Source organism: Arxiozyma heterogenica (assembly GCF_036370985.1).
Source record: "Arxiozyma heterogenica strain weizmannii chromosome Unknown scaffold_7, whole genome shotgun sequence".
Classification (NCBI taxonomy): domain Eukaryota; kingdom Fungi; phylum Ascomycota; class Saccharomycetes; order Saccharomycetales; family Saccharomycetaceae; genus Arxiozyma; species Arxiozyma heterogenica.
This window is the reverse complement of record NW_027042660.1, coordinates 487,997-512,985: the sequence shown is the minus strand read 5'-3', so window position 1 is coordinate 512,985 and position 24,989 is coordinate 487,997. Positions and strand designations below refer to the sequence as shown.

Here is a 24,989-nt window from a genome sequence, read left to right as displayed (position 1 = left end):
ATATATATATATGTATATAAATATGGATATATGTGCGCGTACGTGTAGATGAATAAACAAAAGTAAAATACTAATAAGTATTATTATTTAATCTTTCTTATGCTATCCCCTTTGTCCTAACTTGATGTAATTTCCTTCCTATCGTTGTCCCAATACACAGAACACTACTTTCTCCAAGCGGACAGAAGACAGTGATAATAGTTCAAAAGCTACTAAGTAATACTCTTACGAAATTAGGTGACAGTGTACAAGTTGAAACTCTCTTGAGAATCATAACGTCAATAAATTACTGCAACAACCAACAGGTTGATCCAATTACTCTCTTTACATTTGGATTAAAATGTTTCCTTCTGTCAAAGAAAAAAAAGAAAAGGGAAAAGACTAAAAATCAAAATAAAAAAAATTATTGTCATTTTGTACGAAAAGCTGCATAAATTTGTCGTGTCAAATGACACAAAAAATTTGAATATTCCACCACCAAACAGTTCCACGGAACAGACGGAGATACAAACGGAGATATGAATGAATATAAATATACAAATAAATATGGTGTAATATTATATTACATATTTACACTACATTATATGCTTATACATCAGAACAGCTTATTCTATTCTCTTCCCAGTTTTATATATATCTAATGTGATAGGAAAAGGAAGAGAAAACGCGACGGAAGGGGAGGAGGGGGAGGGAGGAGAAAAGTTAGTCTTTATGATTAAACTATCGTTTTTGTTAGACAATTTATCTTATTGTTAGAGCTCTCCCCATTCAAATGACATCTACATAATGTCATAGTCAATATCAGTAGGTAAGAAGGAAGGTTCATAAACACTACTAATAATGACAACACAGTTCTGTAACTTTTTTTTTTTATAAGGATAGATGTAACTGTTATACCTTTTCATTTAATTTAATATCAATATTATCCTCACCCTCATCTTCCCTTCTTTTTCGATGTTTTTCTATTTATCTGTTTTATTCTTCTTATCTTACCCTCTTGCTTATTATCTGAAAGGTGGTCTTTCATTTATGGATTTTGGACGTCTTGTTACTGTTTTCCTTCTTGTTACAGTATTGGCCACTGTGGTCTTAGTTCTTTGTTGATTTGTAATGGGATTTGAAGCAGATAGTAATGTAGACCCATGTGTAACTCTTCTTGCACGGCCACCTAAAGAATATCTGTTAGATATAGTGTTAGCACCACGTTCATTGCTGATGCTTGTTTTCCCATTCAAAAGATTGGATTCTGGTGCATTACTATATCCTACGCTGTTTCTAATTACATTTAATATAGATTTTCTTCTATATCTGCGATCCACATCATCCATATTTCCATTCCTTAAGTATTCTTGTTGGGAGTTTGATGGATTTACTACAAACGATGCTTCACTACTGGTATCATCTCCGTCATCATAATCGTCCTCTTTATGTATATTATAATCATCATTAGCACTCCCATTATTGCTACTATGGTTTCTATTTCTATTCTTGGGTAAACTTGATATGTTTTTGTTCATTGTTGCTTTCATTTTCCTACTCTCACCTACTGTAAACAAAGGTTTACTAAAATTTTGATTTAACTTAAAATTATTATTATTACTATTCTTACCATTATTATGATTATTCGTTAAATTACTATTTTCTATCATTGATGATTTAGTTTCCTTTATCTGTTTCAAAAGATTGTCTTTTTCTGTTTCCAACTGATTTAATCTTTCAAATACCCTCATTTGTTCCTTTATATTATTAGATAATCCAGGAAACTGTAAACATGAAGATGAACAAATCAGTCCATATACTAGAGATCCAAATGATTCGTTCAAATCAACTAAATTGTTGTGTATATTATTCAATCGATCCAAATTACTCTCCAGTGTGATTACAGAATCGTGTAAATCACTTATCTGTGGACCTAAATACCTATGGAGAATATTAAATGTATTACTGTCTTGATCACTCCCTCCTATGCTTAGACGACCGTTGCTAAATGTATTATTTTTATAGTTGTTATTGTTGGTTTCTCCATTATTTAAATATATATCATTTCCTGTTCCTGCTAAAGAGGACCTTCGAGAACCAGAATTACTATTTATAGATAGTTTATATTCGGTTCCAGTACTACTTCTTGCATCCTTATCTCTATTAGTATTAGTAGTAGTATTGGTATTAGTACTATTATTACTATTATTCATGATAAAGTTTACAAAAAGATATTCTATGTTTTAATTACTATAATATTCACCTTATTATCAATCCAGTCCAAATAATCCCTTTATTCTTTTGAGCATAGGCAAGGTTTTTTGTGTATCTCTTTTCGTATTTTTCTCTTCTCTTTATTTATTTATTTATCATTGGTGTTTTTATGGTTTCCTCTTTTCAAACTCTCTCTGTCTCGAAAGCTTTCAAAGAAACTAAGAAAGAAAAAATTGAATGAATAATATAACCATACAATATGTCTAAGCAAACAGCAATTGGGTCATACACAGATAATGTTGCTGATGATTGTTGAAAATAACACCTAAATATACAACGTGTCCATACATATAAAAGCATGATTAGTGATTTAAGTATTTACACACAGAAAGTGTATATATATATACATATATGGAGAGACAGTGAGAATATTGAATAACTAGAATATAGTTACAAAAAAAAATCTTTTGTAATATTATTATCTTTTTTGATCCATTCCATCCCATTTTATTTTTACAGAATAGTATTTTAGGTAAGGAATAATAACAATAATAAGGAGACAAAATACTATCATAGAGAAGTATATATTTTCTTTATAAGTTATGAAAATCTTTTTGCGTGTTTCAGCTTATCTTGTTTCAATTGTAATTGTGATACAACGTTGCCCTTCCACCAATACTTCCTTAATGCTACTATTAAGAATATAGTACTTAAAAATGATAGACCATACCAGGTTACAAGATATTGTAAATGATTATTTCTTAAATCAACTGTTGGTTTCTTACCAATCGGTACACCTGCTTTCATAAATTGCCATTCTGTAAATTCGGTATTTTTATCATTAATGCCAAATTCATTGGCCTCGTCACTAACATTCTTATTATCATTTTCACTGGATCTATGGTATGGTATTAATTTCCATAAGAAAGATCTTTTTTCTTGATTTGTTTTTCTTTCACCATCTCTACTATTGTTTTGGTAATTAGTTCGCCATTCTGGATGATCACATAAATCATATATGGCTTGGAAATTTATTGGTTTGCAACCAACACTTTTAGCCATATCAAATATATCTGCCACTTGCCATAACCTCGAATCTGAATCTGTTTTTTCCCATTGAAATCTCCCACGTTTCTTTGGTGGACGTACTAAACATATTAGTTCAATATCTTTGTTGGGATCTGGTATAGATAAATGATGTAAAGATCTATTTTCTGGTGGCACATGTTCCTCACTTATCCAACCACGTTCCACCAATATTTTTTCACCTGTATCTGATCTAACAAATGGTGTGAATAGGATATATCCTTTTTCTCCATTCTTAGCTCTTGGACCAACAAATAATTCTTCTTCATATACGAAATGTCCCTTAACTTTAATCTTACGATATTCCCAATCCTCACACATGTCCACTGTAAAATTTTTGGGTATATTGATAGGTGAATAAGTTAATTTGGTTTCACATTCTGCAATCAATTTAGTCTTCCAGTCTAATCTTCTTAGTTGCCAGGTACCCAAGTAAAATGAGATTACTGGCATAGCAATCATCAAACCCAATGCAATTTTTTTACCAGCCCTGCTTTTCTTACCGTTTTGATTTGAACCATTTCTATCGTTTGGATTATTGTGAGATTTAATAGGTTTCCAATCAATAGTAGATGTCATTGTGGTTCTTTGAAAGCTCAATTGCCTCAGAATAACTCCCCGTGAACATTCATGGACAAACTTAAAAGATGAATTTTTTAACATTGTTCTGTAAAGAATATTAATTATATTCATAGGTTTCTGTCAAATATTATCTGCTCATTCATAGATATACTACCAAAATACTTTATTTTACTTTAAAAAGGTATGTATGATTAGGCATAAACGTATTCTAGATATATTGGGACCAATTGAATCATTACCCCTTTCTTTAAATGAAACGCTTTCCCTATCTATATTTATTTTCCAAATTTCTTTATTAACCAAATCCAGATATACATATAACTGTCTATATCTGGATTTGGTGTCAAAAAGAAAAATAGTACACACACATACAAATACATACATACATATAAGTATATATTAGATAAAGCATAATATATCAAATAGTCTGGCCTGCTTAGTTCAGTATATATATGACAAAGTAAATATATATGTATCTAAGTGTATATATCTATATAGAATATGTATATGGAGTTGAAAAGATACTATTGTTTGATGGAATATTCTATAAATATATTCTAAAACCAACAGAACTTTGTATTATTATCCCAAATGATATCTTCTGGTGTTAGTCCAGTTGGGGGTCTCACAGCACTTACTGATCCATTGACTTGATACAATTGAGATTTATTTTCTGAGTTATGTAAAATTTGATCCAACTCTGGATACATCTTAAGAGGAATCTCTTCATCCCAAAATTGAACTTTAGAAAGATTTCTTCTATGTGCTTCTAGAATACTTTGTTTAAGCAATTGTCTTAGAACATCTTCTTTTGAAGTATTATCATCATTGGCAATATATAACTTAAGAAGAATAAGAGTATTTTCGTTCCAATGATGGTGCCAGATTACATGACTGTTATCGGTTAATGAAAAACCAAACGGTATCTCAATATCATTACTTTCATGTTTTGGACTCAACTTTCTCCTTATAAATATATCACGGACATGAAACCATATAAATATATCCAGATCTGGTTTGACTGTGAAAATAAATTTATTTGGTTGTCTTTCAGCTAATCTATATAGGTTTTGCTTAAATTGAGTATCTTGTAATATTATAAGGTGTTCATATCCATCAAATCCTAGAAATTTCCCACCTTGAACAGTATTAATACCTTTATCATCAGTGGAATTTATATGGGTACCAGGTTTATATTTGCAATATTGTTGAAGGATTAATTCGAAATTTGTAATGTTATGTAACGGGATATGCATAGAATGGTAACCAAACTTCTCATAATAATCATCTATTTCACTATAAAGGTTGATCACCATATTTTGGATCAGTTTAGATTGGCTCCCATATTGATCCCTTACATCATCATAATATTTGTTTAATGAATTGATCATATACGATGCATACCCTTTACCTCTATGCCTTACATCGGTGAAAACACCACCAATACATACTATTAGGGCTGGTTCGATTTCATTATTATTTGACCCTGGACGAATACAATATCCAATCCTATTTAAAGTTTCACAACTAGATACAACCTGAGAATATTTGTCTATATTAGGTAAATTTTGATCTTTTACGACAAAATACTTCACTCCTAACCATTTAGAACATTCAGGGTAAAGTCTTTGGAGCTCAGCATTTTGATCTTTATTTGCAATAGAAGTAGATCCAAGCAGTTTTTCTCTTTCTACATATTCTTCATTGCTCAATAATCCTCTCCACGTGGTTGAATTCTTCATATGAGTGAAATGCTTGATTTCATCATCTTCATAGTTAAGAAAGATTAAATTATTTTTGTAATTAGTCATTAGTTTCTTTTTTGTTTTATTCTTTCTGATGAATATAATACAAAATCGACATACACTTATAATTCAAATCAATTTATAGTTTTTCGATGTTATAGTAAATTGCTTTGAATTGTAAATATTACAGTTAGGAAGACTAAAAATATCAAGGTTCTCCGCGGTCGAGAACCTTGATTTTTTTTTTTGTTTCTTTTAAGCTTTTTTTTCTTAAACTCATAATCGATCTTATTTAGTTTTCTATGCTGTGTATTATTTATAACATAAAGAAAAAAAACAAATGTAAGACAGATGTAGCTAAAGCCCTTTTCAAGTAATAAAAGTAATAACAGTGAATTATATTATCATTTAAATAGGAAATACAATATAAAGAAAATAGACAAAAATTTATAAAGAAATTATATTATCACATAATGTCGTTAATTTTTTGTGTTACCTTCATCTTTTTTTCTTTCCAATCCCTTTTAAAGATGCTTATTTCATATATTGGCACAAAATTCAAAATAGATTTATTTATTAGAATAGTAGTAGAAGAAAGCACAAAAAAAAACTAAGTAATAGTTTATTGCTTAACAGGTTCGACATTCCAGATGGTTTCAGCATATTCTTGGATACAACGGTCACTACTGAAGAAACCTATATTAGCAACACTTAGAATACTCTTCTTAATCCATTCATCCTTTTCATTGTGGAAGACTTGATCAACAAGTTCTTGGGTAGCAATGTACGAATCAAAATCATCAGAAACCAAGTAGTAATCACCATGCTTTCTAACAGCATCAACAATTGGTTGGAATTCACTTGGATTATCAGTGAATTCACCACGTTCAATGTACTCTAATACTTTTTCCAAGTTTTCTGGTAATTCTTGTGGATTGTATTGATGGTTGTATCTTAATTCTTCAACATTCTCACTTAAGTTACCAAACAAGAAAATGTTATCTTCCCCAATTTCTCTGGTAATTTCAACATTAGCACCATCCACAGTACCAATAATTAAACCACCATTCATAGCAAATTTCATATTAGAAGTACCAGAAGCTTCAGTGCCAGCTGTAGAGATATGTTCACTTAAATCAGAAGCAGGAATAATAATTTCAGCTTTGGAAACATTATAGTCTGGGATAAAGACAACCTTCAACAAGTCACCAATCTCAATATCATTGTTAATGACTTCACTAACAGAGTTAATCAATTTGATAATTAACTTAGCCATGTAGTAACCTGGGGCAGATTTACCACCAAAAATGGAGACCTTACGTGGGAAGACCTTAGCAACTTCCTCAAGAGTGGAACCATTTTGCAACATTGTCTTCATTGCCAAGTAACGGTATAAAACACCAAAGATATTCAATTGTTGACGTTTGTATTCATGAATACGTTTAACTTGAACATCGAACAAGGTAGTAGCAATATGTTCTCTATCGATAATATCAACGCCATCATTTAATTTCTTGATTAAATCGGCTAACCTTAATTTGTTGTGGATCTTAACTTCATTCCATTTCTTATGAAATTCTCTATCATCAGCCAATTTGTTTAACAAAGTTAATCTTGGCATATCCAACAAGAAATCATATTGTGGGTCATTCAAAGTTTGACTAATCAATTCAGCTAATTTAGGATTGGCTTGTCTTAACCAACGCCTTGGAGTGATACCATTAGTAACATTAGTGAATTTCGAAGCGCCATAGAATTTAACGAAATCAGAAAAAATTGTCTTCTTAATTAATTCAGAGTGTAATTCAGCAACACCGTTAACTTTATGGGAACCAACGATAGCTAAGTAAGCCATTCTAATTTGTCTTTCTGGGCCACTTTCCTCGATAATAGAAATACGGGATAATAGGTCCAAGTCCTTAGGGAACTTCTTAGCAACTTCTTGCAAGAAGAACCAATTAATGTCGTAAATAATTTCTAAATGTCTTGGTAATAAGTGACCGAACAAGCCAACTGGCCATTTTTCTAAAGCTTCTTGCATGACAGTATGGTTGGTGTAGGCAAAAGTAGCAGTAACGATCTTCCAAGCTTCATGCCAGTCCAATTTTTCCAAATCAACCAAAATTCTTTGTAATTCTACAATAGCAAGGGTTGGATGAGTATCGTTTAATTGAATAGCAACCTCATCTGGGAATTCAGCCCATGGTCTCTTAGACTTTTTAAACCTTCTAACGATATCATGCAAAGAAGCAGAACACCAAAAGTATTGTTGTTTTAATCTTAATTCTTTACCCTGTTCAAAGTTGTCATTTGGATATAAGACAGCAGTGATTGATTCAGCACGTTGTTGTTGTTCTACAGAGTTTTGATAATCACCGGAATTGAATTTTGCAAAATCGAATTCTGTAGTTGGTCTAGCTTGCCATAATCTTAGATTATTAACATTATTAGTCTTGTAACCTGGGACTGGGAAATCATATGCGACAGCAATAACTCTTTCACCACCAATCCATTGGGATGGAGCTAAAGTAGTGCTATCTTTACCATCATCTCTTTCAACATAACCGTAGAAGGTAATTGGGATTTGAACTTCATTTCTTTCAATTTCCCAAGCGTTACCGAAGTTTAACCAGTAATCTGGAGTTTCAACTTGATAACCGTCGATAATTTTTTGGGCAAAAATACCATATTGATAACGCAAACCATAACCCCAAGCTGGAATATTTTCAGTAGCCATGGAGTCAACGAAACAAGCAGCAAGACGGCCCAAACCACCGTTACCCAAACCGGCATCTGGTTCTTGTTCTAAGACATCTTCCAATCTGAAACCTAATTCATCTAAAGCACCGGAGATAATATCTCTTGAACTCTTCTTTTCACCCTTTGAGTTATTTGGATTGCTAGAATTGTTCTTGTCAGTGGAGACTTCATCATCATCTAGGTCCATGTTAATCAAAGCATTATCCAAAGCTCTACCCATTAAGAATTCTAAAGATAGATAGTAGACTCTCTTTGGATCTCTTGTAGTAAATTTTTGTTGAGTTTTATTCCAGTCGATAATCAAATTATCTCTAACAGACATAGAAGCTGCTTCATAAGCGGCCAAGTTATCACAATTGTATAAAGATCTAGCCAAAGTAGTTTCCACATGGTCGATAAATCTAGTTTGAAAGGATTCGGCGTCATCGAACTTCTTAACTTGGTGTTTGTTCCATAAGGCTCTTGATTTCAGTGGGATAGTGGAATCAATGGCTTTAATTTCTTGAGGAAGGAAACCAGTTAACCTTCTTGCTAATCTTGGGACTTGACGTGGAGAGGAGGGTTCCTCAGTGATCATATCATTGGTACTAGTAGTAGCTGGGGCCATTATTCATAAAAAAAATATATTATTGAAAAGAACAAAAAAAAAAAGATATAACAGAGAGAAAAAAAAAAGGAATATGGAATATATGTATTTATGTTTGTGTATGTGTATTTGTTGTTTCAGGGGGGGGGAGAAAGAAAAAAAAGAAAGGGAATTCTACTTAAAACAAAAGTAAAAATTGAGGTTAAGAAATATGCCCATTGGGAAAAAAAGGCGAACTGGAAAGACATGGAAAAGAAGAAAAGCATAGAAAACTATTAGGTATTGAGATCTCTAATTTTTCAAATCCTACTATATATATATGTGTGTGTCTGTGTGCGTTCATATGTGTGTATATAAGAGATAGTTTTAATGATATTTAAAGTTGGTTTCCTGTTACTCGAGAAGATGTCTTCGTTTGTTTTGTTTTTTTTGCTCCCTAAAATGAACTGTATTGTTATACATTTCATTGTTAGTGCTATTATACTTGTTATTGTTTGTAAGATAAGGAAAAAAAAAGGGGATGTAAAAAAAAAAATTAAAGGGAAACGGAGTGTAATACAAAAAGGGGAAAATCCTCATATAAGACGGAAAACGATAATGACAATGAAATGTAATAATAGACAATAAGGGGAGGTGGGGGGAAGAAGGGTCGACATACCAAAAAAAAAAAATAGTTGAATTAAATTAAACTAAAATTAAGGAGACGCTTGGTGGATATCTTGATTGTGCCTCTCTCTATTCTGCTTCTTATCCCCCCATATGTCTCATTTCCTATATTTTTGTTTTATCTTCTTTTAAGGAAAAAAAACCCTCAATACGACATTTTGGAATTATATACATTCATATGTAGATACTAGTGCAAAAAAAATAAAAAAAAATAAAAAAAAAAGAGCAATAAGAAATGTAGAGAGAGGAAAATAAGGGGTAAAATGAAGAATATCCTCAATAGAAATTAAAAACAAAAGAAAAAAAGAAAAAAAACACTTTAAAGTAATTACAAATACAACGATAATATCTTATGAAGTATGGCATTGCTAAACCATATTAAAGTTTAAAATTCTACAAAAATAGACACATAGAAGGTATGTAGAGAATTTGAGGAATGCATGACAGAACTATCTATTCTAGGTCAAAATAGACTAATAAAGTCATTTATTGCCTATCTAAGTTCATGTGGTTAAAATATAACAATGGTTGTGATATGTAATATTGTAATAGTAACTTGGCTATAGTGATATAATGAATATTAGTTAGTATGTACAAAACCTCTTATCTGAAGTTATATAGTAGCTTGGTCCTTCTTGCCCTCTTATATTTTTACACTATCATTTAACATTCCATTATCTCCTTTCGTCGTAAATCCAAAAACTTATAAAGATGAATTATGCAAATATATATATATATGTATATGTATATATATATATATATATGTATATATGTAGTTGACTATAAACAAATCTACTATTCTTAACAAGAAAGTTGCCTAAATGTTGTAGAGTAATTAATAAAAAAAAAAAAGAAAGCAAAAGAAAAGAAAAGATAAGAGGAAGGAAAAAAATGAGTTTAAGTTCACTTTATGGGTAAAAAGTAGATATCGATTACTAAAATATACATATATACGTATAGCTTTGATCTTTAGGGAGGATATTGGATCAAACACAGCAGATTTTAACAATAATAATATCCAGTGTCACTATTTTTTATTTCGTTTTTTTTTTTTTTTGAGTTTTCCTCTTCTTTTCATTTTTTTTTTATGAAATTGGTCAAGTAGATCATAAACTCCGCTGATCCGTCATTTTGTCAATATTGCCGCTTTTATAATAACAAACGACAAATAAAATAATACATTTTTGTTTGCTTTCTTTCTTTTTTTTTTTTTTTATTTTTTACCAGGATTAGATGAGAATCATTGCCGGGATAAGGGAAACCGTAGTAATTAGTCTCTATTTTTTTTTCATCTAAATTGTTTTGTTTTGTTTCTTCAGGTTAATTTAAAATATTTCATGATTTAAAAGAAAGAAACAGTTTTCTCATTTATTGGGGTTTTTTTGACACATCCAGAGACATGTGATGCATCCTTTAAACCATCTCAGGGAATCTATAAAGGAAAATCTTGTAAATAAATAAACAAAAAAAAAACACTGAAAAATATTATTTTTAAAACTTTTTGTGCGTAGAGTTTTTCTTGCTTATCAAAGGTATTGCAACTATATTCAAGAAATGTTGTATATATAACCATATATGAAAACCGAAACTCTTGTCTCCTCACTTCCCTTAACTCCACTTTTACTGTTTAAAACAAATAAGAATTTAAATGATAGCAACTTGGTCTAAAATAAACAGTTGAAAAACGTACTGTGACCAAAATGAATACAATTACTTTGGATGACATCGGCCATAACTCTTTTCTTCCTGTTGAAATATTCATAAAAATTATTAGTAATATCAAAGTCGATTCTAAACAATTCATATTGGATTATTTGAACATTACTAACGCTGTAAATAAACATTCTATTGAAACTGAGTCTCTCCTAAAGTATTTAATTGAAAATTTTAATAACCACGTCGATATTATCGATCTTACAAATTCCTCAGACTCTTCCTTGCTAATAGCACAATTAAGAAAATATTTTGATATAAGATGTTTTACTAGTCAGAAAAAGGACAAATATATCTTATTGGTTAATGATGACATTTTAATTAAATATATCAATAGAACTCAATTTATTGAGTTTTTTGAAAAATTGTTTTTCAGGTTTAATACACAAGAATACTCTAAACTATTAATAGATATCGTCTATTCTCCCTCCATGACTGAACTCATCACAGAAAATCAAAACATTGAAGGAAATAGAGATGGATCAGCGGTGAAAAATGAATATATGGTTAAAAAAAAAATTCTGGATGAATCTGGTAAACAAATAGTGCCAGACTTGATAAACTTCATTTCACTTTTTCCGAAGAACTTTGTATTAGATAATTTAATTATTGATTTTAATAACGAGAAAATCTTATTACCTAAGGATTTATTTGGGATTTATTCTCCCAAATTTTTTGTACTTAGTGATAATATGAATAATGACATTACGAGGAATAATATCAATAATAATAATAATAATAATAATAACCATAGGTTTAACTTTGATGAATCTTTACATTTATTAAGAGATTATGATACCCGTAATAACAATAATGCTACTAGTATTAATGATGTTGTTAAGTGGTTAGAACCAAAATGTAATCAGATTACATTTTCCTCTGTAACACACCTATTAATTGATTACATGGCTATGGATACCTTTATTTCTAACATATTCGAGGTTTATGGAGAAAAATCACATCATTCTGTAAATACTACTGCTGAGTCATCTGTTTCATATTTATTTGGTAACTTTTTGACTAAAGTTCATTTTAATGTTCCAGATCTACAAGATCTGAAATTTTATAATAAGAACTGTCCCAACGCTATCTGTAATTTCATTGATCTTTCAACAAGTATTCTAAAAAAGATTGCCAGTAATAAAATGACTTTGAAATATTATTTCGAATTGCATGCCTTAAAAAACTGGAACGTGAATAACTTAGTTAATTTTGGTGGTCATCGATTTAAATTCGATGCAAACACAAGTTCTGGATTGACTACAGAGACCACAAAGCAAATATCAGCAAATATCAAATTATTATCTACTATGATTAACGATGAAACAAAAGACGGTGTAACATATCTCCGAGTAGAACTGTTTCCACCAAGTGTGAAAAAAAGTAAAATCTTAAATTGGTTGCCATTAGGATCAAGCGAAACTTTAGATAGTACAAGCACAACTGGTCGTACAACCTCGCCAACACGTATGTCTAGGCCAGGTGAACCTAAACCCATTCTATGCTTAAAGTCACCATGTTTGGAGACATTGGAATTAAGAGTATTGAAAATAGATAAGGGTAAAAACAATCATATCCAAGGATTGTTTTTACCTAGTTTACAAAGGTTAATTTTACAAAATTTTCAATTTACTATTGATGCACCTTCACCAGTGATAAGTGGTGGAACTGGTATTGGAAACAAGTTTCACGAGGCCAATGATAATGGCGAGGATGAAGTGATGATTAATGACATGGAACTTTATGCTACTGGTTTCTCTAACTGGAATGATTTATCAAGTTGTTCGATAATTAATCTGATTGATAATATGCAACAATCAGATCAAATGAAGTCATATGCAGTTCATTTAGTGTTTAATATAAAAAATTTAAAAAGAATAATGCCAAAGATCAAACTAAAAGAAAGTTTCGATACTTTTGTTGATGAAAAACAACAATTTATTGTTGTTTAACTTGGCACACACACACATATATATATATAATCCAATAATATATTCCCACTATATTGAAAATTAATAAAAAATTTGATGTATACTCTTGATTTTATGTTAACGTCTCTAGTGTACTTGGATATTTATCCTAGATATTTCTTCTGCAATTTAAGACAGGGCGACAAGCTCAACTTACTATATATGAAGAAGTAAACTGGGCAATGAAATACATTAATTAGTGTAAATCAAGAAAACAAGTACTATTTTATTTCAACCAACCTTTTAAATCACTTACAAGTTCAATAATTTAAGGCTTCAACAAGACTACGAAATATGCACGTGGTTCTAATTTCAGAACTCCATTTGTCGCTTGTACGGTGAAATAATTTTTAAACTTAAACCCTAGCTGTCTTTAATTTCTAAGAATAGAAAAAAAGAATAGATGTAGATACAACGTGTATTGTGTGTCTCTTCTTTTCAATGCAAAAACACAACATTGTTCTATTAACACACCAATGATATGTTGTTATCTTATGTATATGAAGAATCCGATGGCTAATTGATATATCCTTTAGGTAGTTAATGGCGTTTGAGATGTTTTCCCTTAAAAAGATGGTCTTGACCCGTTTTTGTTAGGGATAAATATCGGTGGGTGAAGTATTGGTTAAGTTTCTATGTGTATAGCGCACTTATTTACAAATCTCTCTAAGTAAATATTTGATAAATCGTATATTAATTGTCTCTTTTGTGTGTGTGTTGGTTCTTTTCAAAATTCTCGAACAATTCTATATTATTAACATAATATATTGGGTGTCATTTCAGGTTTTTGTTTTTGTATGTTTTGTTTTTACACCTAGAAGGGTGCATAATGAACATGATTATTAACAAGATAGCATTTACATAAAAATTAGCACATGAAATAGCATTTGTCATATAGATAATTACCCAAATATATATAGTGGAACATTATAAATTAATAGTGTATAATAATTGCTTATAGTTCACACCTTTCACTTTTTAACAATTAAGAAATGGATAGAGTAAGGCAAGAGTAGCATTTTCGAAACAACTTAAATTTGGCACCTTTTTTCCTTGAGAGAAAGATGTTACCAACTGAAATATATAATGAAATAATTAAAAAAATTGCCATAGATTCTAAACAATTTTTATTAGATTATTTAGATATTGTAGATGTACTAAGCGATGAGTCATTCTCAAATTTTAGTTTCATTCTTCAACTATTTCTAGAAAACTTTAATAATCGTATTGATATAATTGACCTTACTAGTTCCATCGATAATTCACCCATTATATTAAGGTTGAAGAAATTTTTTACAATCAAATCATTTACTACTACAAAGAAAGAAAAGCTTATATTATTAATAAATGATAATACCTTATATTATTATAGACATGAAATAAATTTTAGGGAACTTTTCACCACAAAGATTTTCCCTGCAGATGATATAACAGACACTTCAAAGTTTCTTTTTGATATTATATATTGTCCCTCTTTAACAGAATATAAAAGTAGTATCAAGAGTGGAACAGATGATCTTAAATGTGGGTACAAGTTTAGAAAACTGTTTTGTAATGAATTTGGTCAGATTGTTGTTCCAGATTTGTTGAATTTCTTATCTTTTTTTCCTTCTAATTTTGTTCTAGATAATTTAATTATTGATTTTAATTATGAAAGAATACTACTATCTAAGGACTTATTAGGTATCCTATCTCCAAACTCTTTTGATGTCGAGAACCAACTTTTCTGTAAAGATGAAAAGGATCAAAAAAAACTTTATAAAGAGATAATTCCACAATGTAAACAGATTACTTTTTCTTCTGTTACATACTTATTAATGGATGATAAAATAAAGGATATTATAGATTTTTCTTCATTACGTATACCAAATATGTCAACTATTGATTCAATGGGCGTTCATAATAGAGAAATAAGAAATAGTGGGAGTATTAATTTAAATTTAAATACAGGTTACCAATATTCAGATTCATATCTAAATTCAAAGTGCTCTGATGAAGTACATGATTTTGTTCAGTTGTATATACCAGATTTGCAAGATCAAAAGTTTTATAAAAACACATGTTCTAATGTTTGCACACAAAAAATAATTTACTAAATGATTTCATCTAGCTAGAAAAACTTTGAGAATTTATATAGGTAAACAAAAAATTTAGTAAGGAGTATACAAAATATCCTTGTATAACTCATTTTTGTACAGTTGATCTTTACTCAGTTTGATTTAAGAACGAATTTCTATGAGGACTTCAGACAAAGAAAATCATCAAAGTAAATGAACAACCAGATTCAAAATAAAAAAATAACTACATACTTTAATAGAGTTTATATAAATCTTATGTTAAGCTAGATATTGTTTATTCTTTATTATTGTATGAATTCAACTACTGATTTTCCTTGATTAAAATAATAAAGAAATATTTTACTGTAAAAATACATAAGTTATTAAAATAATATTTTACAACTGACTTACTTGCATTTCTAATATTGTGAAAAAATTGTCAGCGACTTCATTAATATTATGAAAGTGTGTAGACTTGGATTTTTATAGAGTAATATCAGTAGCTGAATATTATATATACACTTCTTATTTTAGCAGAAACAGCCCAATTATTACAACACATATCTTTTAAAAAAATTTTGTTAAGCATGTTTTCAGAAGAAAAGTACAAAATAATAAAAAAGGTGAGGATTTTGGTTTTCTAACCAAAGTGGTATTATTATAATTAACTACTAAATTATGAGTCAAGTATTTAATTTCCACAACCTGTATGATAGAAATAAAACATTTATATATCATGAACGTGTGATATTGGTTTATATATACCTTTAATTAGTAATCAATAATTATATAACAAATCTATAATACAGTGGCCTCTACTTTGAACATAATTCCAACATAAGTTTATATGTAGAAAATGAACATAAACAAAAACTTGAATATCTCGGTTCTAGATAATTGTATTTATATTTGTATAATTATATAGTATATAGAAAATGTTAAAGACTAGTCTTAGTATTGAGAATGAGTGCCTTTATTCATTGGATATATAGTAAACATTCTCAATATTATATTAAACAGATTTAGTATACAAAATTATAATAAAGTTCTTCACTTTCTTTCTCTATATACAACATAGAAGTAATAATACACAAAGATTGTAAATAAGATAAAAATAATGTATGATGAAATCCTTGGCTTTATATATGTTAACATTCAGCCATTTTCCTCTACGAACAGTAAGATATTTAATAAACAAACTCAACAACCTTTGGTAACCTCTCAACAATTATTACTCAACAATTTATCGTTTAGTGTCTGCTAAAATCTTATTGTTCTATCTATTTCATTATAGAACATTTTATTTCAACACTTAGTAACATTTTAAATACATTTTCTTATGAATATATATATAAGTAAAGAAGTGTTAAGATAGATTTGTTTGTTTAAGACTTCCTTCTTGTAACTCCCCGTATCGCTATTATTTTTATTTTTTTAAAAAAAGCCTTTTCCTACAAAACTATTAAATTATAAAAATAACTAAAAATAAAAAAACTGTCCTTTGAAAATTAACTACAACATCTTTTTGCAACATTATCTGTTGAAATTGAACGTTCTAGAATAAATAGATAAAACAATTAATTATTAGCAAATATAATTTGATATCAGATTGTAGAGTATATATTGTTTGCTCACCTGTAAAAGTAAACAAAACATATTGATAAATTGATGCTGTTCGTAAATGAGATGCACCAGATATGAAAATATATAAAGCTAACATTTTTTTCATATCATGTTTCTTCCCTTGTTCATCTTTTAGAATCATCCTTGTATATTATATATAAATAAAAAAAACCGAAGAATTTAATTATAATTTTATATACTATATCTATCTAATATAATATTGAGAATGTTTACTATATACCCAATGACTACAGGCGTTCAGTCTCAACAAAAATAATAGACAGAATTTTGTAATGTTTGTTAATAAATTCTTATAAATTGAATTTTGGATATCAGAATCGAACAAAAACATGTTAAAATATTTAACTGAATAAAATAATGAACCCACAAACTGAATAAAATAGTACGGTCCTATCTATTCTTCACAATTAAATCTTCATATACCAAATTAAATAATTAAAATTTAAAAGAGAAATTTGCTGCTGAAGGTAAGGATTCCCACGATGGTAAAACTAACGGCCTCAAAACAGATTTTAAAGCTTGGAAAGATTCTGTTGGTACATTTTATCAAATTTATTCTAAGTCTATTCCTGATGATAATTTTATGTTACAATTGATTAAATTACGTCTGAAGTGGGCGGCAAAAGTGTGGTACGAGAATAAAGAACACACTTTTACAACATTAAAACACACGATTCACGGCATTGAGAAAAGGTTTGGTTCAAATAATTCTTTCTGAGACTTTATCGATAAATGTAGAAATTATAACTGAGAAGGTAAGTCTATGAAGAAAATTGGTGATGATTTTCAAGAGTTAGTTGATGTAGCTCCTGAATTCATCTCAGAACAGTTTTTGGCTGGTGAATTTTATCGTCGAACTCCAACTGGATTAACCGGGTATATTTTGAATAATAGACCTCCAGAAACTACGACGTGGACACAATTATCAGACATGGCTTGTAATTATGAAAATACTTTCAAGCAAGCTCAACCAAACAGGACCAAGTTGAATTTTAAAATTTCCAAATCCTATAAAGGGATGGAGAAAAAGAAGCCTGTCAAATGTTTCAAGTGTAACAAAGTGGGTCATTTGGCTCACCAATGTAAGAACTCAATAAATAATACGTCAAAAAACTAGTGAGATCCTCAAACGAGATTGGCCCGAGGACAGAATTAAGGGCAATGGCTGCAAAAATTGAGAAACGCACATAACCATAAAATTGTCACATTTGTATGCAACAATAAATATTTAGAAAGTATAGCATTATTGGTTTGAGATAGAACTTGCATTGAGAAATATGCTAGATTAATGACCCAAGTTACCTTATTTAACGTATAGTCCATATTCCAAACATAAACAACGAAGATCCTCTTTATCATGTCAAAAAGCCGTATCATTTGATGGATTGGTGATAGATAAATTATGAGATCTTCCCTTCCTAAAAATAAAAATTAATACAATATACAGAGTAACTTCCATAAGTAAGATTTGAAGCATAAATAGAGTCTATTAAAACATTAACTGCAAAGTTAATAATGGTAATAGGATCTAATAAACAATGCTCATATTTAGGAGCCAATTCCGTAGTATGATACAAGGAGATTGGGAACTGTAAGACAACTATCTTTCTAGTACCATATTTTAACCCTTTTAACAAATAGCTAACCAATACTTGTTTACTCATGAAACCTTCAGGTAACAAGCTTTTATATTGATAGAATTCTTTGGTGTACCAATTAACATTATTACGTTGAATTACCGAGCAAATCCTATAACTAATATTGCACGTATCCAATTAAACAATAAAGGAATAAATAAGTTGAAAGGGACTAAATATAAAAAAAAAAGTGAGGCATATAAATTATGGTCAACAGAAAAAAAAATTGAAGAACCATTAAATAGCTCTACCAACCAAAAATGCCAATAAACACACAAATTTTTCGGAAATCACCGATAATTCGATGAAGAGCAAACTTTAAATCTAGGGATAGCAGAAATTCACGTAAGTTAAATACTGAACGAGTAGAACTTGTGAATCATTGAGCAACTTTAAAAGCTCGAATAAAAACAGGATTAGTTGGGAATTAAGACTTTTTCAACAAAATTAATATAGACAAACTTATCAATTGTTGTCAGTTATTTTATTTACTTAAATAATTTTTAACACGTAATTTGCGACAGGTTCTAATAGCCAAAATCCAAGCTAAAACTATTGGAACTTGAAGCACTCAATGTCTATGGCAATACCATGACATCACTAAGGTATGAATGCTTACTTTATTTTTGTGGTAAAGGGCGTATATACACTCGATATTTAATATGCATAAATATAGTTAGTGTTGTATGTATAAACATACTTCTCTCGTTTCTTTCAACACTCCTTTTAAAATTTTTAGTTTTCTTTAAATTTTTTGAATAAAATTTTTTGGTAAACAAAAAAAAAAAAAAAATAAAAAAGTTTCTATATATCATAGTACATCTGGACACCACATATACAAAAAAGCTAAACAAGATTTTTTTTTTCATTTAAATGACAGCACTAAAAAATTTCATTACGTAACCGGAACACTTTATTGACAAATATATTAAAACGTGCATTTAACCTTTCAAAAATCCTAATTACGTTTTGATATACGTTTGTGTTTAAAGGTAATTGATTGACTGGACCAGCTGTTGTAGACTAGATGAAATTATGAAAAGGTAAACAAATAATAATTAGGATTAAGAATAATAAGGAATCAGGGTTTTGGGAAAAAGAAAATATAATAGTAAAGTTTAATAATATGACGCCTCTATATCAATCCATTATTGTCCATCTATCTGTTTAATAGCTATAATTTAAAAATCTTAGTATGCAGCATCATCGTCTGTAAAATGACTCCATGGCCAAGCTGGTTAAGGCGTGCGACTGTTAATCGCAAGATCGTGAGTTCAATCCTCACTGGGGTCGTTTAACTTTTCTTTTTGCAAAAATAAATAACATTCACGTGATATGATAACATCACAGGATACGAAGTGTTTACGTATACATATATATAGATAATTTTAGAAGATAATAATAACCACGTAATTTATACATTCACCTGTTTGTTACACTGACTATATTTCCCACCCTACCTGTGTCTGCCAGTCAATAAGTAGCCTTGAAGTATATAACGATACCATGGACACTCTAAAAACAAAAATTCCAAATTGCTCAAACTCTTTGTGTGGCCACCCTAATTTGAAGTCCGCAAACAACGAGAAAAATACATGAGTAACACACAAATACCCTACTTTTGACAATGTACCCTAAACAATCAAGAAATGCGCACGTACAAAAACACAGAAAAAAGGAAAAAAAAAGTGGGAAAAAATGGAAAGAAATCCCCAGATTAGGAAATAAATCAAAAATGAATAACAAAGCCTGTTGCCTTCAAAATGAAAAAAAAATAAAATTAAAAACAATCCATCAGTAGATTTTTTCAATTGTGGCCGGAAATATCGACAAGGCAGAAAAAAAGAAAAAAGAAAAAAGAAAAAAGAAAAAGAAAATTTTTTTTTGTTAAGCATCAAATACCACACACATTACCAAAGTGGGGTAACATTAGATAAATTACTATTCATTCTTGCAAAACTGGTTTTGTAGTGATTTTGAATTCGTCTCTGTTCTATATTCAACAGCCTCTCTGCAACATTACCCTTAGCCGGTTCTTTCTCATTAAATCTATCCAGGTAAAAGTGAGATATTGTTAGGTGGCATATCATTTCATTTTAAATATATACATACATATATATTGTTCTTATCGGTTATCGATTAAAAACTACTATTGTTACTACTGTTACTACTACTTCTACTGTTTTCGTCAGACACTTCCATCCTACATTTATTTCAACCAGTTCAAACAGATTGTACATAAGAACCTTTCATATTTTAAACTATCAATAAAAGCAAGGTGGCAAAATCACACAGAGTAGGAAAATTAAAAAAATAAAAAGACAAAAAAAAAAGAAGAAGAAAGAGTGTACACCTAAAAAAGGACAATTTAATCTATAAACCATTACTGTTATCAGTTTAAATCCTAGTAGTTAATTTTCTTAATCTGAATATCCTTTATTTTACTTCATTTCATTCTATTTTATTTTTTTCTGGAAAAGAAAGAATGGCTACCATCTCAATTTCTTCTCCAAGTCCATCACATCCGTCTACACCGATAGATCATACCCAACCAACCTCTGTAATAAGAAGAAATACATTATCCAAAGTCAAAAATTTTTTTTCATCCAATAAAAATTCTACAACTAATGACAAAAATGATTTAATACAAACACAGTCCCCCAACGTTACCATTTTTGAGAAATCTACCAAATTGACAAGGACAAGCATATCGAGAAACTCATCCAGTAAGATAACTAGACCGATGACTCCTCAAAACAACGCTCCAGGTCCAACACAAAATGAGAAACAAATGCTTTCGCCTGTATCTTCTATTCATTCCAATTCGAACATGACTGGATTAGAACCTGTTCTATCTCCCAGCACCTCAAAGTTCAATGATTTTCAATCTTCGATAAAGTTGTGTAATAATTCTTCAATAAAACTTTACACTAACAATACTGCACCAACTAATAACGGATACCATAGTTCATCTAATTCAACGTTGGCCTCTTCAATGAAATCTAGTACTTCATTAGACAAATTGAATCCTACTATCTCGAATAAAAATGAAAAAAAATTAAATAATCCACCTGGGTCATCAAATGTGTCAATTTCAAATATAAGTATCTTATCAACAAATACCGCAACTTCCAATGTCGTTTGCAACAAAAGATTTATAGTATTTGATAATGGTACTCATGAACATCATCTAAAAATTGCAAAAAGGCAAGAAAAATTGTCAACAATGTTAAAAAATATTATGGGTTCACAAAAGTTAAGAAATGAGGCGAGGTCTGCTGTGCCTGATATAATAACAGATCCGCTAAATAACAGTAACAAGGACTCACCAGCAACCAAATCGTGCACTGCAACCAATTGTCCACCAACATTGATGTCGGGGTTCGTTAAGCAAATGGAAAATAATATTATTGATGGACTTCATACTCCTTCATCTAATAATAATTACAACAATAATAACAATCTAACTCACAAACAGAATCCACATTCCTTTAGTGAGTCCGCAAAAAAACCAGTTGCTGTCTCAAAACAAAAGGATTCATTATCCTTTGTAGAAAAATATGGACATTGCCAAGAAGTTCTTGGGAAAGGTGCATTTGGTGTTGTGAGAATTTGTCATAAGAAATCTGCTAATAAGAAGGATTTAGAATCACTTTATGCAGTAAAAGAATTTAAGAAAAGAAACAATGAGTCTCCGGAAAAATATTCCAAAAGGTTGACTGCTGAATTTTGTATATCGTCGTCTTTACATCATCCAAATATTGTTGCTACTTTAGATCTTTTCCAAGATGCCAAAGGTGATTACTGTGAAGTTATGGAATATTGTGCAGGCGGTGATCTTTTCACATTAATCATTGCGTCTGGTAAATTAGAATATATGGAGGCAGACTGCTTCTTTAAACAGTTGATTAAAGGTGTGGTATATATGCACGATGTTGGTGTATGTCATAGAGATTTAAAACCGGAAAATTTGTTATTAACATCAAATGGGATATTGAAAATCACAGATTTTGGTAACAGTGAATGTTTCAAGATGGCATGGGAGAAAGATATATACTTAAGTGGTGGTATCTGTGGGTCTACTCCGTACATTGCTCCAGAAGAATATACACAAGAAGAATTTGATCCACGTCCTGTTGATATTTGGGCATGCGGTGTGATATATATGGCAATGAGGACTGGTCGTCAGTTATGGAATACTGCCAAAAAGGATGATAAATTTTATTTGAAATATTTAAAAGCAAGAAAGGAAAAAGATGGCTATGAACCAATTGAGATTTTGAAAAGAGCAAGATGTAGGAATGTGATTTATTCAATGTTAGATCCTGTACCACATAGAAGAATCACTGGTAAACAGATCTTAAATAGTGAATGGGGACGTGAAATAAGATGCTGTAGTGATAAACTTCGAAAGTAATACTTATGTAAAAACCGTAAACCTTATTTAAGCATATTCAAATCTCCATAAAAAGAGATAAGAAAAAATGATGAGTTATAGATATACATAATATACATATTCCAAATTGCATTCCATACACACAGAGATATCTATTTATACATATATAGATACTAGATTCCGATAATTATGAATCAAAAAATAAAAAAAAAATTATTACAAATTCGTCCCACAGTTTTGCTTCTAGTACATCTATATCTCCTCCTTCGTTTAAGCTGGTAATATATATCAGAATACATGTATATTACCATAAACATATTTCAAAAGAATATTTCTTGAATCATACTACGTGTGTATATTATATTATACTACTTATTATTGTCCAAGGAGGAGAAAAAATAGTAATGATAAACTAGAAGTATATATAAAAAAAATAATCAGCGTCATAACTTTCTTAAAAACAAGAAGAAAATCACAACGTTGTACTACTTACTTAAAACCTAATGCACAAATATCTAAATTTGACATTTGTTGTAGAAGGTCAGCGATTCTATCATCAAGAACCCCGTTAGCATAATCTTCTCTAGATTGCATATCTAGATACTGTTGAATCTGGGCTAACCTTGTATAACCCTCAGTACAAAATCTAAGTTGAATTTTAACTAAAGCCTCAAAACTTGGATCATAGTATGGAACTCTTAAAGACACTAATTGTGGCAATTCCATCTTCAATTGATCATTTAAATTATCGAAAATATCTTTAGCAAAGGCCAGTTCTTTTTCTGCACGTGGCAGTTTAGTGACATCCTTTGCGGGTTTATCAATAAGTCTACGAACTTTGGCTTTAGCTGCCTCGTAATCTTGTTTCTTATGGCTTCTTTTCTTAATGGCTTCATCGATTTCCTTGAAATATTGTGAAAACTTAGTTATTGGATCTAATACAGTTTCTCTAAAGGGACCATCTAATTGTTTTACAGTCTCACTATCGAAATCTTGTACACATTGTAGATAATAATTACCAACATTATACCCCCCACCACTAATATATTTTGAATCATCATAAAGATTCGATATGACTTCAGCAATGCTGACTTGGGATGCAGTGACTGCTCTTAAAGAATCTAAGTAACCCTTAGCCTCCTTTTGTAAACCATCCCCAGCTTTTTGAAGGATTCTATACCTACGTTCTTCCATATCATATTCTTTATCTGTGGCTTTATCTATGTCTTTTATAAGAACACTATTGCCGGCTCTATTAATAGCCTTTTTAAACCCATCCCAACTCATGATTTATTTATCTACTAATGTATATTTTTTTTTTTGTTTTTGTTATACCTTGAATTACTTTATAAACAAAATAGATTTAATTATCAGTACTTCTGTTTTTATGAAATCATATTAGAAAGCATTTAAATTATACCATAGAGTAGACAAGATCTAATACTTCTTTCTTTATCACTAAACAACCAACAATCTTGCTCTCCTTTATTTCAATTCTTCTTAAGTTAAATCTCTTTCCTTTTATTAAAGAAGTGAAATGAAACGGGAAATAAAGGCGAAAAAGAATGAAAAGGAAAAATAAAAAATAAAAAAAAAAAAAGAAAAAAGAAAAGAAAACTGAAATAAATCAAGTTGCACTGAAAATCAGTGAAGAATATAGTGATGCACAATTATGGGGAACAAAGTATCCAAGATATAGTGATTAACCTAGCAACAAATGTTAGAGTTGCACATGTTGCATATGTTGATGATGAAGTTGACAGAATATATCTGATAGGAAATGCTAGTAATGAAACTGACCAATACCTCTTGTCTTTACAATAGATGGATGGAGAAAAACAAAAAACAAGAAACAAAATAGAAGGAGGTTTGTCTCATCTTTGTTTCTAAAACTTTTCTTATTTTATCTAGAAGAAAGCTTGAACCAACCAGTCTAAATTCTCTATTATATCTC

General features: G+C 29.9%; 9 protein-coding genes and 1 non-coding gene across 10 annotated transcripts; 5 read left to right on the top strand and 5 right to left on the bottom strand.

Annotated features, from left to right (window-relative positions):
• Positions 1-1,004: 1,004 nt before the first annotated feature.
• DAM1 (Dam1p) lies at positions 1,005-2,192 on the bottom strand (the record flags this gene model as incomplete). Its single annotated transcript, XM_064861355.1, has 1 exon — positions 1,005-2,192. One exon carries the CDS (start codon positions 2,190-2,192, stop codon positions 1,005-1,007), a length of 1,188 nt encoding a protein of 395 aa, XP_064717032.1.
• A 601-nt stretch (positions 2,193-2,793) lies between these two features.
• SHY1 (cytochrome oxidase assembly protein SHY1) lies at positions 2,794-3,972 on the bottom strand (the record flags this gene model as incomplete). The annotated part of the gene is made up of 1 exon (XM_064861354.1): positions 2,794-3,972. The coding sequence occupies one exon, from the start codon at positions 3,970-3,972 to the stop codon at positions 2,794-2,796; it is 1,179 nt and encodes a 392-aa protein (XP_064717031.1).
• Positions 3,973-4,418: 446 nt separating this feature from the next.
• PWA37_004884 (uncharacterized protein) lies at positions 4,419-5,672 on the bottom strand (the record flags this gene model as incomplete). Its single annotated transcript, XM_064861353.1, has 1 exon — positions 4,419-5,672. One exon carries the CDS (start codon positions 5,670-5,672, stop codon positions 4,419-4,421), a length of 1,254 nt encoding a protein of 417 aa, XP_064717030.1.
• Positions 5,673-6,228: 556 nt separating this feature from the next.
• On the bottom strand, positions 6,229-8,973 carry GPH1 (glycogen phosphorylase; the record flags this gene model as incomplete). The annotated part of the gene is made up of 1 exon (XM_064861352.1): positions 6,229-8,973. One exon carries the CDS (start codon positions 8,971-8,973, stop codon positions 6,229-6,231), a length of 2,745 nt encoding a protein of 914 aa, XP_064717029.1.
• A 2,345-nt stretch (positions 8,974-11,318) lies between these two features.
• Positions 11,319-13,283, top strand: BOP2 (Bop2p; the record flags this gene model as incomplete). The annotated part of the gene is made up of 1 exon (XM_064861351.1): positions 11,319-13,283. The coding sequence occupies one exon, from the start codon at positions 11,319-11,321 to the stop codon at positions 13,281-13,283; it is 1,965 nt and encodes a 654-aa protein (XP_064717028.1).
• Positions 13,284-14,365: 1,082 nt separating this feature from the next.
• Positions 14,366-15,397, top strand: PWA37_004881 (uncharacterized protein; the record flags this gene model as incomplete). The annotated part of the gene is made up of 1 exon (XM_064861350.1): positions 14,366-15,397. One exon carries the CDS (start codon positions 14,366-14,368, stop codon positions 15,395-15,397), a length of 1,032 nt encoding a protein of 343 aa, XP_064717027.1.
• Positions 15,398-17,765: 2,368 nt separating this feature from the next.
• Positions 17,766-18,119, top strand: PWA37_004880 (C2HC-type zinc finger protein; the record flags this gene model as incomplete). The annotated part of the gene is made up of 1 exon (XM_064861349.1): positions 17,766-18,119. The coding sequence occupies one exon, from the start codon at positions 17,766-17,768 to the stop codon at positions 18,117-18,119; it is 354 nt and encodes a 117-aa protein (XP_064717026.1).
• A 1,738-nt stretch (positions 18,120-19,857) lies between these two features.
• PWA37_004879 lies at positions 19,858-19,933 on the top strand. The gene has a single exon. It is a non-coding gene; the product is annotated as a tRNA-Asn (tRNA).
• A 1,191-nt stretch (positions 19,934-21,124) lies between these two features.
• Positions 21,125-23,056, top strand: SAT4 (serine/threonine protein kinase SAT4; the record flags this gene model as incomplete). The annotated part of the gene is made up of 1 exon (XM_064861348.1): positions 21,125-23,056. One exon carries the CDS (start codon positions 21,125-21,127, stop codon positions 23,054-23,056), a length of 1,932 nt encoding a protein of 643 aa, XP_064717025.1.
• A 468-nt stretch (positions 23,057-23,524) lies between these two features.
• RVS161 (amphiphysin-like protein RVS161) lies at positions 23,525-24,322 on the bottom strand (the record flags this gene model as incomplete). Its single annotated transcript, XM_064861347.1, has 1 exon — positions 23,525-24,322. One exon carries the CDS (start codon positions 24,320-24,322, stop codon positions 23,525-23,527), a length of 798 nt encoding a protein of 265 aa, XP_064717024.1.
• Between the last annotated feature and the right edge of the window lie 667 nt (positions 24,323-24,989).